The sequence below is a fragment of the Lagopus muta genome, chromosome 6 (assembly GCF_023343835.1).
Source record: "Lagopus muta isolate bLagMut1 chromosome 6, bLagMut1 primary, whole genome shotgun sequence".
Taxonomy (NCBI): domain Eukaryota; kingdom Metazoa; phylum Chordata; class Aves; order Galliformes; family Phasianidae; genus Lagopus; species Lagopus muta.
The window spans coordinates 30,511,330-30,525,636 of NC_064438.1; the positions used below are offsets into that span (position 1 = coordinate 30,511,330).

At 36.1% G+C, this 14,307-nt stretch overlaps 1 protein-coding gene across 8 annotated transcripts in view; it reads left to right on the plus strand.

Annotated features, from left to right (window-relative positions):
- The window catches only part of RASGRP1 (RAS guanyl releasing protein 1), a 42,121-nt gene that overhangs the window by 2,098 nt on the left and 25,716 nt on the right, over window positions 1-14,307 (plus strand). For 4 of the 8 annotated variants that reach the window (XR_007377558.1, XM_048947658.1, XM_048947661.1 and 1 more), the window contains exon 2: window positions 371-540. Coding sequence is in view for 7 of the 8 variants with exons in the window: in XM_048947658.1 (XP_048803615.1) it covers window positions 371-540 (170 nt within the window). In the remaining variant the exon portion in view is untranslated. Of the gene's footprint in view, window positions 1-370; window positions 541-5,300; window positions 14,107-14,307 lie in introns of those variants that run through there. The other 4 variants (XM_048947662.1, XM_048947664.1, XM_048947660.1 and 1 more) reach the window with 4 other exon arrangements.

Sequence of the window (14,307 nt, forward strand, 5' to 3'; positions counted from 1 at the left end):
TTTTTCTCCTTTATTTTTATGATCACACAAACATGTGGTGGCAGATTACTGTGTAACATTGTTCCTGTTTTGTAGCTTATATAGCATTGGAAACGTAACACGCAAAGAAATAAGATTTGCGGCAATCTGACAGATCATTCGCGGAGTGCTGTAACTGTGCTCTACTACCTGTGTTTCTACCTGTGTTTAGCAGGAAAAAAATGTCATTTACCATGCAGACTCTTAAGTACACTTAAAAGTGGGAGGGCTGTGTCTTTCACTAACCTAGCTACAGGGAGTTCATTGCCCTTTAAATCTCTCCTTCTTTTTCATGTCCTTTAAAATTTGTCACTCACCCTTGTACTTACTTCACTATTGTGCTTTCTTCTAGGCAACCTGCCCAGGGATGCAGCACTGCCCCTGAATCCTCACTTGAGCTGAAGCAGATCACTCACTGTCACAGCCATTCAAATCTTACCCAAGTCACTATGGTGCCTTTGGGGCACTTAGCCAAAGGGGCGACTTTGGAAGACATTCTTGAAACCTGTATTCAGTCTTTTGGTGAGTATTTGGAGGTTTTTTGAATGGTGTGAATGTGTTTCTATACTGGTTGCTTTTAAGCCATTTACCAGTGAATTACATTGATGTATTAACGAAGTATAAAAGCTTAACTGAACATGACCTATTCTATAAGTGCTGCCATCATATGGGTTTGTGAATATGTAGGTAATATATGCTAAGAGATCAATGTTGGCATTCACCAAACCAATACTTGAAGGAACAGAAAAAAAAAAAAAAAAAAAAAGTAATCTTTATAATCCAATAATATGCAATAAATCTCACATGTTTAATACAAAAATGTTGAAATGAGCAGAGCTGTTTTTATAAGGTAAGTGAAGTAATACTAGATTACCACTTATGTTATCAATATAGATTTAAAGTTGCCTCTCAATAAAGAATCCAAATAAAAGTTGCATCTGTATACTTTTTTGAGCCTGTCAGTTGTTTCTTTTTACTGCAAGAATCATAATACATGGACAATGATGATTATTGCCCGAACCCTGTATCCTTAGCCTCCTTTTTATTTTATTTTTTTTAACTATTAAATGGATTTGGTTTTTATAATATGTGTTTTAGTACTGAAGGTGCTCAAAAGGGTTCTGAATATTTTGCAAATAAGGCATTTGCTTGTAAACCTTCTTTCAGTGTTTAGAAACACTGTCTTTCTGAAAGTCTTACAAGGTTTTCTTGCAGAGTAGTCCTTAGGTGCTAAACACACTCAAATGCCTACTCACCTCTAGAATAATTAATCTGAGCAGTTAAACAGTAACAGAGCGCTGATCAAGTGCTGCAACAAGTACTATATAAACAGTGACTAATCTTTCACACCCATTGGAAATGCATTAATGTTAATATACCATAAGGTCTTATATTCAGTGTGTGCAGAGAAATGCACATCTAAGAGAAGTTAATAAAACGTGCAATTATCATTTCTTTCTGTCTCTTTTTCTCATTCAGTTCATTATTGGGTAAAGAACATTTATAACAGTTATAAAAGCCCCAGTTCCTAAAAAAATGTTGATTAATCTGTAAGTTTTGGTTTAGTGGAAGTGAGAAGGCATCTAAAGCATATGTAAGACTATTTTATAGTTATAATATTGTTATGGTACTTATTCATATTCATGTTTTTAAGGAGGAAAAAAGGGACTATAAATACAACATCTAGTAAAACTATTGTGAATGTTGGTTTCAAATTCAATGGGAGACTGAGTGGGAGACTGCTGTTGACTTTTTAGTTTTATTTGAATAATTTTTTAATATTCAGAGTATATATGTCAGCATGTAGTTTTATACTGCTAAGCACCCATGTTCTATGAGGGCTAAGTTGACAGAAAAAGAAACCTGTCCAGTTAAGCTATATATGGACAGAATTATATCTAAAAGATTTCATACTTCAATTATCAAGTTTACTGTAAATTCTTGAACTTTGACAAGTTGTACATAGCTCTAGCAAAGTGAGTAGCAGTGTGCCTGTGCTCATAATCATAGACTAAGTTAGGACTTCTAGAGTCATGATATGTTGGCATTTAGACTCTTTTTGGCAATTCATAACAGAAAAAAATAGGTACAAAAAGAATAGTTGCTGATGTAAATTGAATAATTAGGCAGGTTTATTCCCATGCATAGTGTCTAAGAATAGTTTCCACCCTGTATTCTAATAGTTCTATTTAGATTAAAATTGTATCGTCATTTTCAAATACACTGATTTATATTATTACAGAAATTGTTATTGTGTTCTGAGCAAGATTTACTTCAGTATTAAAAGCACAGAATCTCCCAAGACTTGAGCACAGATTTTCTTACTGTACTTTAAGTTTGCTTTCTGGAAAAAGCCCTTGATTTATTTACTGTCAAGGGATAAATAAAACAGTATGTAGTAAAGACGGTGTGTCAGGCTTGTGAACACATACTGTTTTATGCTAATGCTATACTGCACTTGCTAATGTTATGTGTACAGTTACAAATACAATTCTTATATAAAGTACACAGCCAAATTTATTTTCCTGAACTCAATTAGAAATGCTTGAAAAAGCAAATACTGTGTAAGAGAGGCTGCTATCAGCAATGGATATAAGGGGAGATCAGCAGCCTTCTGCCATTTGCATGGGGAACATCATAAGATGGCCTAGCTAAAATGGTATTAAGGATTAACCCACAAACGTACAGTATAGATAAGGAGAAAGTGTGAATCTCAGCTAATGAGTGAAAGACTTTGCCAAAGTGTTGTAAATGATTCTAGGATAGTCTGTAGAAAGACAGTGTATGTCAAGAGAACTGAGGTAATCCAAAACCTGTACTAAAGACATGTCACAATTTGACAGTTGAAGTGAGGAGCAAAGATTGCATCTTGGAATTTGTGATATTCTTTGTGGATCTATGAAAGTGCTGAATAGAAGATGGTACTAAAACATGTTTTCTTACGTTGGCTTGTGATGTCAGACTTGGATATTGGTGGTATGACAATAGAGGTTAAACCTTCTCACCAATATTCCATGACACGTTGTTGCTGTGTGGCAGATGGCAGCAGAGAAGGCAGTCTGACACAATGGTGGCTGTCATGGAAGCACGTATGAAGCAGAGATGTGGCACTGAATTCCTTGATGCAGAAAAAGATTCCACCCATTGACATTCATTGACACTTGCTGAACATTTATGCAGACCAAACAGTAGATGAGAGCACAGTGAAGTGGTGGGTGGTGTGTTTCAGCAGTGGAGGCAGCAACGTGAAAGGCAAGCCATGTCCTGGATGATCATACAGATTATTATGAGTGAAGCATGCAGGTTCTTGTTAATGGCTGGTGAGTGTGAATAGTCAGTGGTGGTGGCTATGTTGAAAACTACTGTTTTGGGTGTGAGAACTTGCTCTATCGAATATTGTTATTGTGCTTTTTGTACCTGTTGTAGTTTCCATTTCCATATTTAAAAGGCATTGCTTTTGGAGTGACCTATGCATATCTGAGTGGAAAGTGTTACATCAGTGCTTATTCAATAACACAATTTTTTAAAACAAAAATAGGAGATACTAAAAGTATAAGTTCAAGTGTCATGAAATATTGCATGAGGATGAGTAGGCTGAACCCAAAAGTTATTTCCCACAAATTAAAGCAATAGAAAAGCCAGGACATGAGTTGGAGCAAGAGTTCATTAAAAACAGTGTGATGAGCTATTGAAGGCAGAAAACTTAGAAAGGAGCATAAGTTCTGAGATAAGTCTAGAAGAATTGTAGAGACTTGAAACAACTCTCAACAGTATGAAGAGGAAGAATGCGATTATATAGGGCAATTATTCCAAGTATTTTATGCATCTTGAAAGACCTTTTCAACATGACAAGTAGCTAAAGGATACTGTTGCAGCTATGATCTAGATTGACAAGAAGAGCTGCAGTGTGCAAATGAATGAATCACATTAGATTGCCATAGAAAGAGAAGCATTGCATGTAAGTGGAGCCAACAGTAAAATCTAAAGATGAAAAAATGGTTACGTGGAAAGAAAGAGAAGTCGTAATAGGGAAGTGGAGTAAAAAAAGAAATCAATGTGAGGGGAATGCATAGAGAGGAAGAGCAGTGGGTAGTGTAAGGTGATTGAAAAGACTTGAAAGTGTATTGTGCAGAAGGGCTGGATTCACTGGAATCTCTCCACCAGAGATGGTTCTTCATACTTTTTACCATTGGCTATTCCCAGGCTACTGTGAGACTGATAGTTACTTCTGTTTGTTAGTAAGTAAATTTCTGTTCTAGCAAAGGTGTATGTAAGATACCTTTCTTTTCCTTGTCTGTAAGCTTCTGTCTTACCACATAAATGAAAGACAAGGGAAGAACAACTGATACAATCTACCTGGACTTCTACACCTTTAACTCAGTCTGACATCACATGCTCATCTCTAGTTGGAGAGAAAGAGATTTGAAGGATAGACCATTAAACAGATAAGGAATTGCCTGGATGGCTGTGGCCAGAGAGCTGTGGTCAGTGGTTCTATACTCAGGTGAAGGCTAGAGACTGGTGACAAGCCTGCCCCAAGCCAGTCTATGATTCTATGTTACATATATTTTCATGCTTATATTGAATAACATTGACATGTACTTATTTTTTTAAAATATGCTTTTCAAAGATTTAGTGAAGTGTTTTAACATGCAATAAGGCTTATAGGCCATATAGGGTTAAAGGGTCTTTCCCTTGAACACAAAACATTTGCTTAAATTAATTTTTTTACAAATGTTTAAATTTTTTTTTGCAACTGGGACAAAATATATCTTCAGCATAGTGTCATTTTGCTATTTCCTTGTTTTATCAGTGAAGCACTGAAAATTTACTCAAAACTACCTAACAAACAATCCTAAGAGCACACTTGACAGTACTAATTTATATAAACACTTGTGTCTTACTGAAAAAACTGAGGATCATGAACGAACTAAGAACTCACTAAAATAACACAATTTTAATATTATGGAGGTATTTATGTCTTCAGCCTTCAAGTGGAGGATGCTATGTAATTATCTCTTAGATTTAAGTGTTGCAAGCACGCATGCTGTAGCACATGGAAGAGCTGTGCTATCATACAATTCAGGCACTTCAGTTACTGCTAGGCAAGATGAGTATGCACAGTGAAAAAAAGAAATCATTAAACATCTTTTTAACTGTCTGTTGCCATGCAGAGTCTCTGATTTCTTGATAGAAGTAGGTACAGAGTTTTAGGAAAGTAGTAGATTTTTTTTCCCCTGGAGTGCATGTATATTAATACACTTTATGTAATGTAATTCTAGGTGGAAGCTCAGATATGAAAAACTGCAGTGGAGTTATTTATACTGGATCTTCAATAGGAAGGAAAGTATATTTAAAAAAAATGTTTTAAAACCATGGCTACTATTTTTGAAATACATTAAAATACTACCTTTATAGTTTAGCAACGTTCCTAATAGAATTTATGTGAACTTAATACAATTTGCAGCCTCTAATGGTCATAATAATCGTAACATTATGATGTAAATTTTTCTGTAATGTCTAATCAGTGCTAAATCAGCTTGTTTCCTCACTGTAGGATAAAGGGACTGTTTGTAAACAAACCTTAGAAATTCAGTAAACCATTTCAGGACTGATCTGTATGAAAGATGCCACATAATTACTATGATAGAACTGAGAAATCTGGCAAAGGATCTGGTTGTACAAGTACTAGTTGATTATAGTTAATATTTTCCAGAATATAAAAGTAACTGCATTAGTGAAGACTTATAGTTCTGTGACATCCTAGTATTTCCACTGCTCATTTTTGCATCAGTATCGTGCAAAAAAAATTGTTGTCTTAGATTGCCTTCTAAGAAAAACTTACTTTGCTCCCAACATGAGTACGTTCTTCCAGTCTAGATGCAACATTGAGTAACTAATAATACAATCAGAGCTCAAATACCAAATTTGTTATTATCTTTGTTCAAAATTTACCAAATACCAAGCTACAACAAAGAATTCTAATTAGAATGCAGTTGTATCTTTTAAGGCATATGTCTTTTAAGACATACACATACCCACAGAAGAGAACTTCTGTCATTTACATTTTTTCTGCAACTTATTCCTGGTCACTCATTTCTTTTTGTCTCATGCTCCACAAACTTGCAGGGGACACAAATGTGCCCCCAAAGTCTAGATTGAATATTGAAGTTTCTAGTTCCCCAAAGAGTCGTTAAAATTTGTACAGTTTATTATTCTGTACTAAAATGGTGTTGATCATTGTGTGTGATTTGGTAAAATGCAGTTAGGAAAAATCTAGTGTTGCTTGGCAATGGAAACTATGTTAATGAACAATTAATGACATTGTGGGAGCAGAAGAGTAGCTGCTGTTCTGTAGAATGCTAAGTGCTATTTAGCTAGCTGTTAAAGTTAATTGTGATTGCTCTAAAGTGAAAATGGGTTCTTTTTTTAACCTGATGACTGTAGAATTTTTTCCCAAAGAAATGAAACTTTTTAGATTTCATTGTGTATACTTTAAGGTTCTAATTAACTAGTTTGATTTCAGTCTTTACAACGTAGTTGTCCAAAGTCATGAAATAACAAAAGAAAATGCATAGAACTCGGACTACTTGCTTTATAAAGTCTCCCACTTACTAATGCTTACCACAGGAGTATGACAGAAAATTATATCTTCAAACCTCTAATTGTAACCTCAGAAGAGCAATATAAGTTCTATTTATCAGTGCACAAAACTTAGATACAATAAGAAAATAGTTCATTCTACTGAGAATATTTATGAGTTTGTTTTCTTCTCCTCAGTGTATGTATGAAATAGAAGCAAGCAATAGTTTCTTCTTTAGGCTTCCCCGCGCATTTTACTTTCTGTTACTTAGTTTGTGTATGCTTTAGTGTGAAATCTGTCAGTATTTTGCTGCATTTTTTTAAGATACTTTTTTGCATTACATTTTTATAAGTCTGGGAAAGAAGGGACTCCACTTGAAATATTACACAGTACAATAGATCTATACATAATATATGCTTAAGAAGAAAAGCCAAGATAGTTTTCTAAACATTAGTTTTTTTTTTCCCCCCCACTTCCATTGCTGAGGTCAGAATGTGGAAGTGCAAGAGCTGGGAGAAAGCAAAGATAGGAGAGCACCCATTACAGCTGCTCAGATTATGCTTGCATTGGGGCTGACTTTCATGAATCCCCAAATGCTCAAGCTGTCGTGCTTGAATAGATATAGAGATCATATTAAGAATCCAGTGCCTAGTGCCAGCCCTATTGTGATCATTTAGTGGCATGCCATGTTAACCTTTACAATATGGAACTCCTCTGGCAGAGACCATAACGCGAGATGTCAAGAGCTTCTCTTCTATGTTAAGTTTCAATATGTAGATTCTGATTGTGATGAATGGTGTTTAGGTACATTTAAGTTTGTGAATTTAAGTAAGTGAAGCTGCATTGTTGTCTTTTTTCTTTGTTTGTTCTGTGGGTTTTTTTTTTTTTTTTTTTGTAAACCTCGTGTTCTTGGTCTATGGTTGATAAGGGCTGTTCCTGTCTCAGGATGTAACAAAGGCATGTCCCCATCTAATGAGTTAGAAGATAGCTTGTCACCATAGTCTATAAACATTAATTTCAGAAATATATCTAGAAGTTAGACCAGAGACTGGGAAGCTGACATATGTAAGGAAGAGAAATGTGAAAAAACAAGTCAGGAATTTCATAACAGGATTTAGGGTAGGAGTATGAGTCAGCAATGAAAATTAAGGCCAGAAACTGGGGCTTAATCTATCTGTAACATCTTGAGGTCTCTGAGAGGAAAGACACTTGGTGTCTGCTGGTTTGTTGTAGTTTGAACCTTTGGATGTGGCTGACTTCGTGCTTCCTCAGATCTGATGATTGGCTGCCCCAGGATCAATCATGTAGTTAGAATATCACTGTAAAAACAATGCAGTTGTAGGATGAGTAAGTGCTGAGCGTGCAGTTGAGTTTAGTGGTTATCTAGCAATACTGGGCTCAATTTTCTGATTCCAGAAGTCTTATTTGTTTATCCACCAGCACTTAGACTGGCACAGTTGTGTTGCCAGGCACTACACCTGAATTATTCAAGAGTTGCCTGTAGCTCAAAAACTACACATGGCTCCTTCAGTAACATGATTCATAGCTTTGAAAAAAGAAAAAAAACACTTAAACTACAATTGGTAGGCTCTATAGAAAAAGACCAATTAAAAAGTTCTCATTTGCCAAAATCAATACTTCAGCTATACTATAGAACAATGAAAATTAGTGCATGGAGGGGGTGTTAACATTTTACTTTTTGTACTTGATTTGAATTTCCAAGGCTAATGGAACACTTTCCACCCACATTTCATTTGGTTTCTCTTGAAGAACATTTTAATTTCTCAAAATCATCCCATTTCCCTTTGACGAGAACGTTTATCCTCTCGTTTTCGTTTCAAAGAACTACCCACCCAGAGCTTTCTGCAACAGGTAGTTCTCCAAAAGGTGTTTCTGAGAGGCTAATGTCTTTCCCTTGAGGCTTTTACTCCCTGATGTTCTCTACTCTCACATGGTAGAGAGTAGCCCTGGATGCATATTAGATTTGCTTGTGCCTTGGTCAAATCTGCATTGTTAATGAGTATGTGGAAGAACTTTTTTTTCCTTCCCATTCTCTAGGTATCTTGAAGTGTGAAGTAGACTTAGAGAAGCATCAAGTTTATACTGTTTCTTCCAGAATCTGTTTAACTTGTTTAGGGTTCTGCTACTAGTACAGAAATTATAAAAATTATTAATTTTTTTATTATTAAAAAAATTATTAATTATAAAAAAAAGCAGAGTTCTCATTTTAATTTTGGAGTTTCCTCTTGTACTATCAATTTTTTTTTTTTTTTTTTTTAATATGAGCGACTTAGTGGTTACAAGCACATTGCTGCATGTTGGGGACAGCCATTATTTGTATAATTAATTTTAAATAGGAGAGCTTGAAGATTCCAGGTGCTTTCTGCTGCATCTAGAAATAATTCTTTTGCCTATCTTCATAAGATCATTGTAATTAACTTATACTATTTCTGAAAGACATCATGTGGAAAAAAATCCCAACAAATAAACAAAGCAAAACAAGAAAAAAAGAACAAACACCACCACTCTGCAGAATACTATACTACATGGAATACTAGTATAGCAACCAATGACTTTCAGCTTTGCACTTAAATAAGACTGCTTGGCAATTGCCTGATGATTTGTTGTTGCATTGCTCTTGGTGTTAGGTTTGATAGTGACTGGAAGACTTCAGGTAGCTTACAAGAAATTATTCATATTCTTAGTAGTTTAGTCACTGATCATGTGATATCAGTGTTCTATGATTCACTTCTTATGCTTTTTAAATGGTACACCAGATGACAGAGTTGGAACCTGATGATAAAGAAATGCTTGTAAGATAAATGCCTTTTAGACCTAGGAAAAACGAATTTCTTTCTTGCAAAATTCAGCTCAAGATCTTCCTGGCATTCTTCCTGTTGCTTTATAATTGCATTCATATGTAGGAAGGTCTCAGGACCATGGTACTGCCTATAGAACGTTTCCTAGTGAGTACATTTACCATAAGCTTGGGGTTGTAGTGAAAAATAGGTAGTTTGCTCTTAATGCCTTATTAGCTTTTGGATACTTATATTCTTCTAATTATTCCAGAAACAAGTGATAGTTCAGTTATATCTAAGTCACAGATTGGAGGAAGCAACCAGTTGGATCATGCATAAGAATGGCTGATAAACCTAGGTTAGGATGTTCTTACTTTTGTGTTTTCTGATTTTCACCTATGAAATGGAACTCTGGTAACGGTAAATTCAAGTGACCTTGTGTTGCTGTTTAAATAAAGTATTCAGTTCTGTATTTCTTTGTATTCTCATGCATGTAGTTAAAGACTGGAAAAGTATATTCAGTTCCTACTACCTTGTTTGCTTCAGAGAACTTTTATTAAAACATCTTAAGGGCATTTACAGGAGAAAAAAAATTGTACCTTACAGACTATTTATATTTTTCTGCAGCGAAACAAATCTAAGGCTTATGAAGTATTTTGCAGCACTCTATTAAGGTAAATCAACTAACTGAAACACACCCATGCTACTTTGTTTAGTAGTCGCTCCGGTTTTTGCTCAGCAGAGTATGTGGTTAGAAACACATATACAAACGGAAATCAAAATGAGTCTCAGACTTAAACAAAAAAAAACAAAAAAAACCACCAAACCTTGTGGAGGTTCAAGAGAATGCTGTAGAGGCATTCAGAGAGACTCTCCCAAGTGAGTCAGGAAAACCCCATAATCACCTTCCCTATTTGCACAAAGATAGTTTACCGTAGCTTTTGTAACTTCCTTACACACAGTTATGTTTGGCAGGTCAGCTCTCTGAAAAGAAACTGCCTGCTGGTCAGTGGCAGTTCTGAAACTGAGCTGGAATCTCTTCACACTTAAGGTCAATTTTTAGCTTTTATTGAATTAGGAATTTATGCAGTACAAATAGAAGAATCAGACCTGATGTTTTTCTCTTTACTAACATTATTCATTAATAGTGTACTCACGTAAAAAGCATTTCTTTTATAGATTTGGCAGGAAGGTTACATTAAATATTTGATAATGGTTATTTGTAAAATTATCTGCTGCTACAATCTCATACAGGTCTGCTACTTTGTGCTGAGCTGTACTGGGAACCGATAAGACTTTTGTCTGCAGTGCATGTTTTGTACTTGTGATGTACTAAAAAACAAAGCTTTTCCTAGTTCAGATTAAGCCTTTTAGTCATGGGCGCAGGGTAGGAATGGATAGCTTGAAGTTTAGTACTGTTTCATTGTGCGCAAAATAATTACTCTTTACTTTAACTACATCCACCTCTGATGTGAGGTAGCTGGATCTGGATGTTTTAAAGCATAAATTCACTTCTGTTGGGTGAGAAATTAAGTGTGTTGACCTAACCACTAATATTAGGTAGCATGTGCTGTTTTTTCCCCACACCTTTACAGTGCAGAAAAAAAGTATTTAAAACATCGTTAAAAAAGATCCAAGTTCAATTGGATGCATGGTGCCATGTAATACTTATGGTAGAAGCCTGGAATATGCACAGATAGAAACTGTTGAGATAGACAGACTGTCTTTGTCAGCTGAAGGTGATTCCATATTAAACACTTCTGAAAAAGCAGATGATTTAACAATAGCTGTACACAATTATATACATGCAGATAACTATTTTGGCTTTCAAGTTAAGTGTATACAGAACTGCTTTTCTGGTTAAAAAAACTCTGTTGGATGAAGGGCCTCATCAGAAGAGGGGTGGCCAGTAGGGGCAGGGAGGTGACTGTTCCTCTCTACTCTGCCCTCATGAGGCCCTAACTGAACCATTGCATCCTGGTGTGAGGCCACCAATACAGGGAGGACATGAATCTGTTGGGGAGGGTCCAGAGGGCCACAAAGATGACTAGAGAGCTGGAGCACCTCCTCTATGAAGGCAGGCTGAGGGAACTGAGCTTGTTCAGCGTGGAGAAGAGAAAGCTGCTAGGAGACCTTTTTGCAGCCTTCCAGTACTTAAAATGGGTTTATAAACAGGAGGGGAATAAGCTTTTTGCTTGGGTAGCAAGTATTGTACTAGCAATAGAACAAGGGGGAATAGTTTTAAGCTCAAGAAGGGAAGGTTTAGATTAGATGTCAGGGTGAACTTCTTCATAGAAAGACTGGTGAGGTATGGGAACAAGCTGCCCAGAGAAGCTGTGGATGCTCCATCCCTAGAGGTGTTCAAGACCAGGTTGGATGGAGCCCTGTATAGCCTTGGCTAGTACCAAATCTGGAAGTCGGAGTCGGTGGATCTGCCTGTAGCAGGGGGGTTGGACCTTGGAGTCCCTTCCAACCTGAGCCATTCTATTTTGTAAAATTTGGTATGGACCTCTGTGTGCTATATTTAAAAGCATTTTAGTCTTCTTAAAAACACTTGGAATAAGACAAATTCTAGAGAATTTAATAAACATTATGATTCCTGATGTCCCAGGCTTTATTTGCAAATTCCATATTTCTCCAGCAAAACTTACACAGCAGCTGTTTTAATGCCTAAGCTATTTACATTCCATTAAGAACAGAAATATTCTGTAAGTAATAAATTAAATTATGCGAGAACATGAGTATAAACTTTGGTTTCTGCTTTAAAACTAGGAACTTACAATAAAAATCAAAAGACAGATGAAGAAATTTTTTTGAAGCATGACCTGGATGCTTATTCACCAATGTCAATTTTTATTTCATATTGATCTATTACTTGAACTTCTGTATTACCAATGCTTTTTTTTTTTTTTTTTTTGCTGGTCAGTAGTCTTTCCCAATCTGTCTTCATCTGACTGCATTTTCTTATGTCATTGCTCAAGAGTCCTGACCCAACTGTTTTCCAGTATAAGCAGCAGCCTGCTTCTCTCATCTCTACAAAGAACTGTGGATAGTTAATAGGGAATATATTAATTGTATTTAAAGCAAAGGACTAGTTCCCCATCTGTGACTTTGTGGGAAGCTAGATTTATACTTCAAAATAATGATTGATGCCAACTATTTACCTATTCCTTGAAAGGAAAATAGTCTGTAGTGTAGCTTTTCCACATTACTACCAAAAGGCCCTAGACTTTTAAGGACGTGCCTGTAGTCGGTAACAGAGAATTTGTATGCTTTCATATCAGCTTAGTTGAACCATATGCTAAGCTAAGCGCTCTGTATTTCTCGAGTAGTGAATGCACTATCATGACTGTGAAACTCAGTTAAGATCTGAAAAACAAATCTGGAAGGATTGGTAAAGAGCACACATCTCTAGAAGTATCTGCAGCTGCTCCAGTTAGAGTAAACCTGTCACTCTAGTGAAAGTATAGAATAACACTACAGAGATTGGTCTCCTGGAATTTTATGATCTTTCTTTCTGTAGGTACAGGATGGTTTGGATGTTATGTTTTGAATGCTCTGCTTTAAATTCTACATTGACTGTAACTGTTCACAGGAGGTTTTTTTTTGCTAGCTCCAAATGGGAGTCAAGTAGTGCAACTTATTCTCCTAACTCTTCATTGCTGCCTCTGTCAGTATATTAGACTGAGGCTATAAGCAGAATTGCCTCTTATGATGTAGCTGTAACTACAGAAAGTGGTCTCTCACATTCATTGTCAAAGATGACTTGATATATAAAGTTTCTGTTCTGGTATAATAATGCTGAGTGGGTTGATGCCAGAATCTACTGATCATGAATTTTCTACTTGCCTTTCCTGAGGGTCTGTCTGTCCATCATATTGATTTTCCTGCAAACTATACATACCATTTCCAGAATATCTACATCAGTGCATGATAGATATCCAGCACATCCTCTGCTGCTAAGGGCTCAAAATGAGAGCTTAAACAGTAACTTCCTTGTAAACTACAGGCTTAGGTCATTCTGAATCACCTTCCTACCGAATTACATCTACTCTGCATGAAATAATTAAATTAGTCTGTTTGATGATGGAAAGATCAGGATCTCTAAAGGATTGAATATGTTGAAGGGAGACATCCAGATTGGTGCACGTGTAGGTAGCAGTGTGAACCTAGCATTTGGTTGATGGCTTTCACTTTCTGGCCAATCAGCCTGGACTCAGGAACAGTATATTTTGTGTTACCTGCTGTAAGCACGAGTAAGAGGTTATTGCACTGATAAAGGGAAGAGAAAGCTTTCGGGGAGGGTAAGAACTATTGTTGAGTGAGTAGTAGGAAATAAATCAGGAGGAAGCTGGGCTTTTAGTTCTACTACAGATCTAATGTATTGTTTGGCAGGAAAGGCCTTGGCTTTGGGGTCCTCTTCATGTGTGTTACCCACCTGTATAAGGACATGGAAATTGTTTCTCAGTGGCTAACATGAATTATATTGTTTTATGAATGGGATGAGTTTAATATTCCTTTTTACTACATTGTGTAGTCTAAAAAATGGCTTTTTCCCCCTCTTGTAGTAGATATCACTTCATATGCTGCAGATCTGCTGTTTTCACCTACCTCTTCCTTTTTGTGTTATCATGCATTGCTTTTGCATGCTGTTCTTGTTTCAGGTGGTAACTACATTTGTCTTAGTAGAGGAAATGATGCAAAAAGGTAAGTTTTGAAAGGACATAGAATTCTATTTCAAGTTACCTATTTTGTCTCAGGGCAGCCAGTGCAAAACCACCATTTGTTAATATTAACAGATCCAGTAGTTAAAATGTGTAAGAGAAATGGAAACTTCATAAAACATTAATACATTTAATGTCCTTGATCTTTTCCTAATATGGGAAAGAAGCACCTACAAAGCCCACA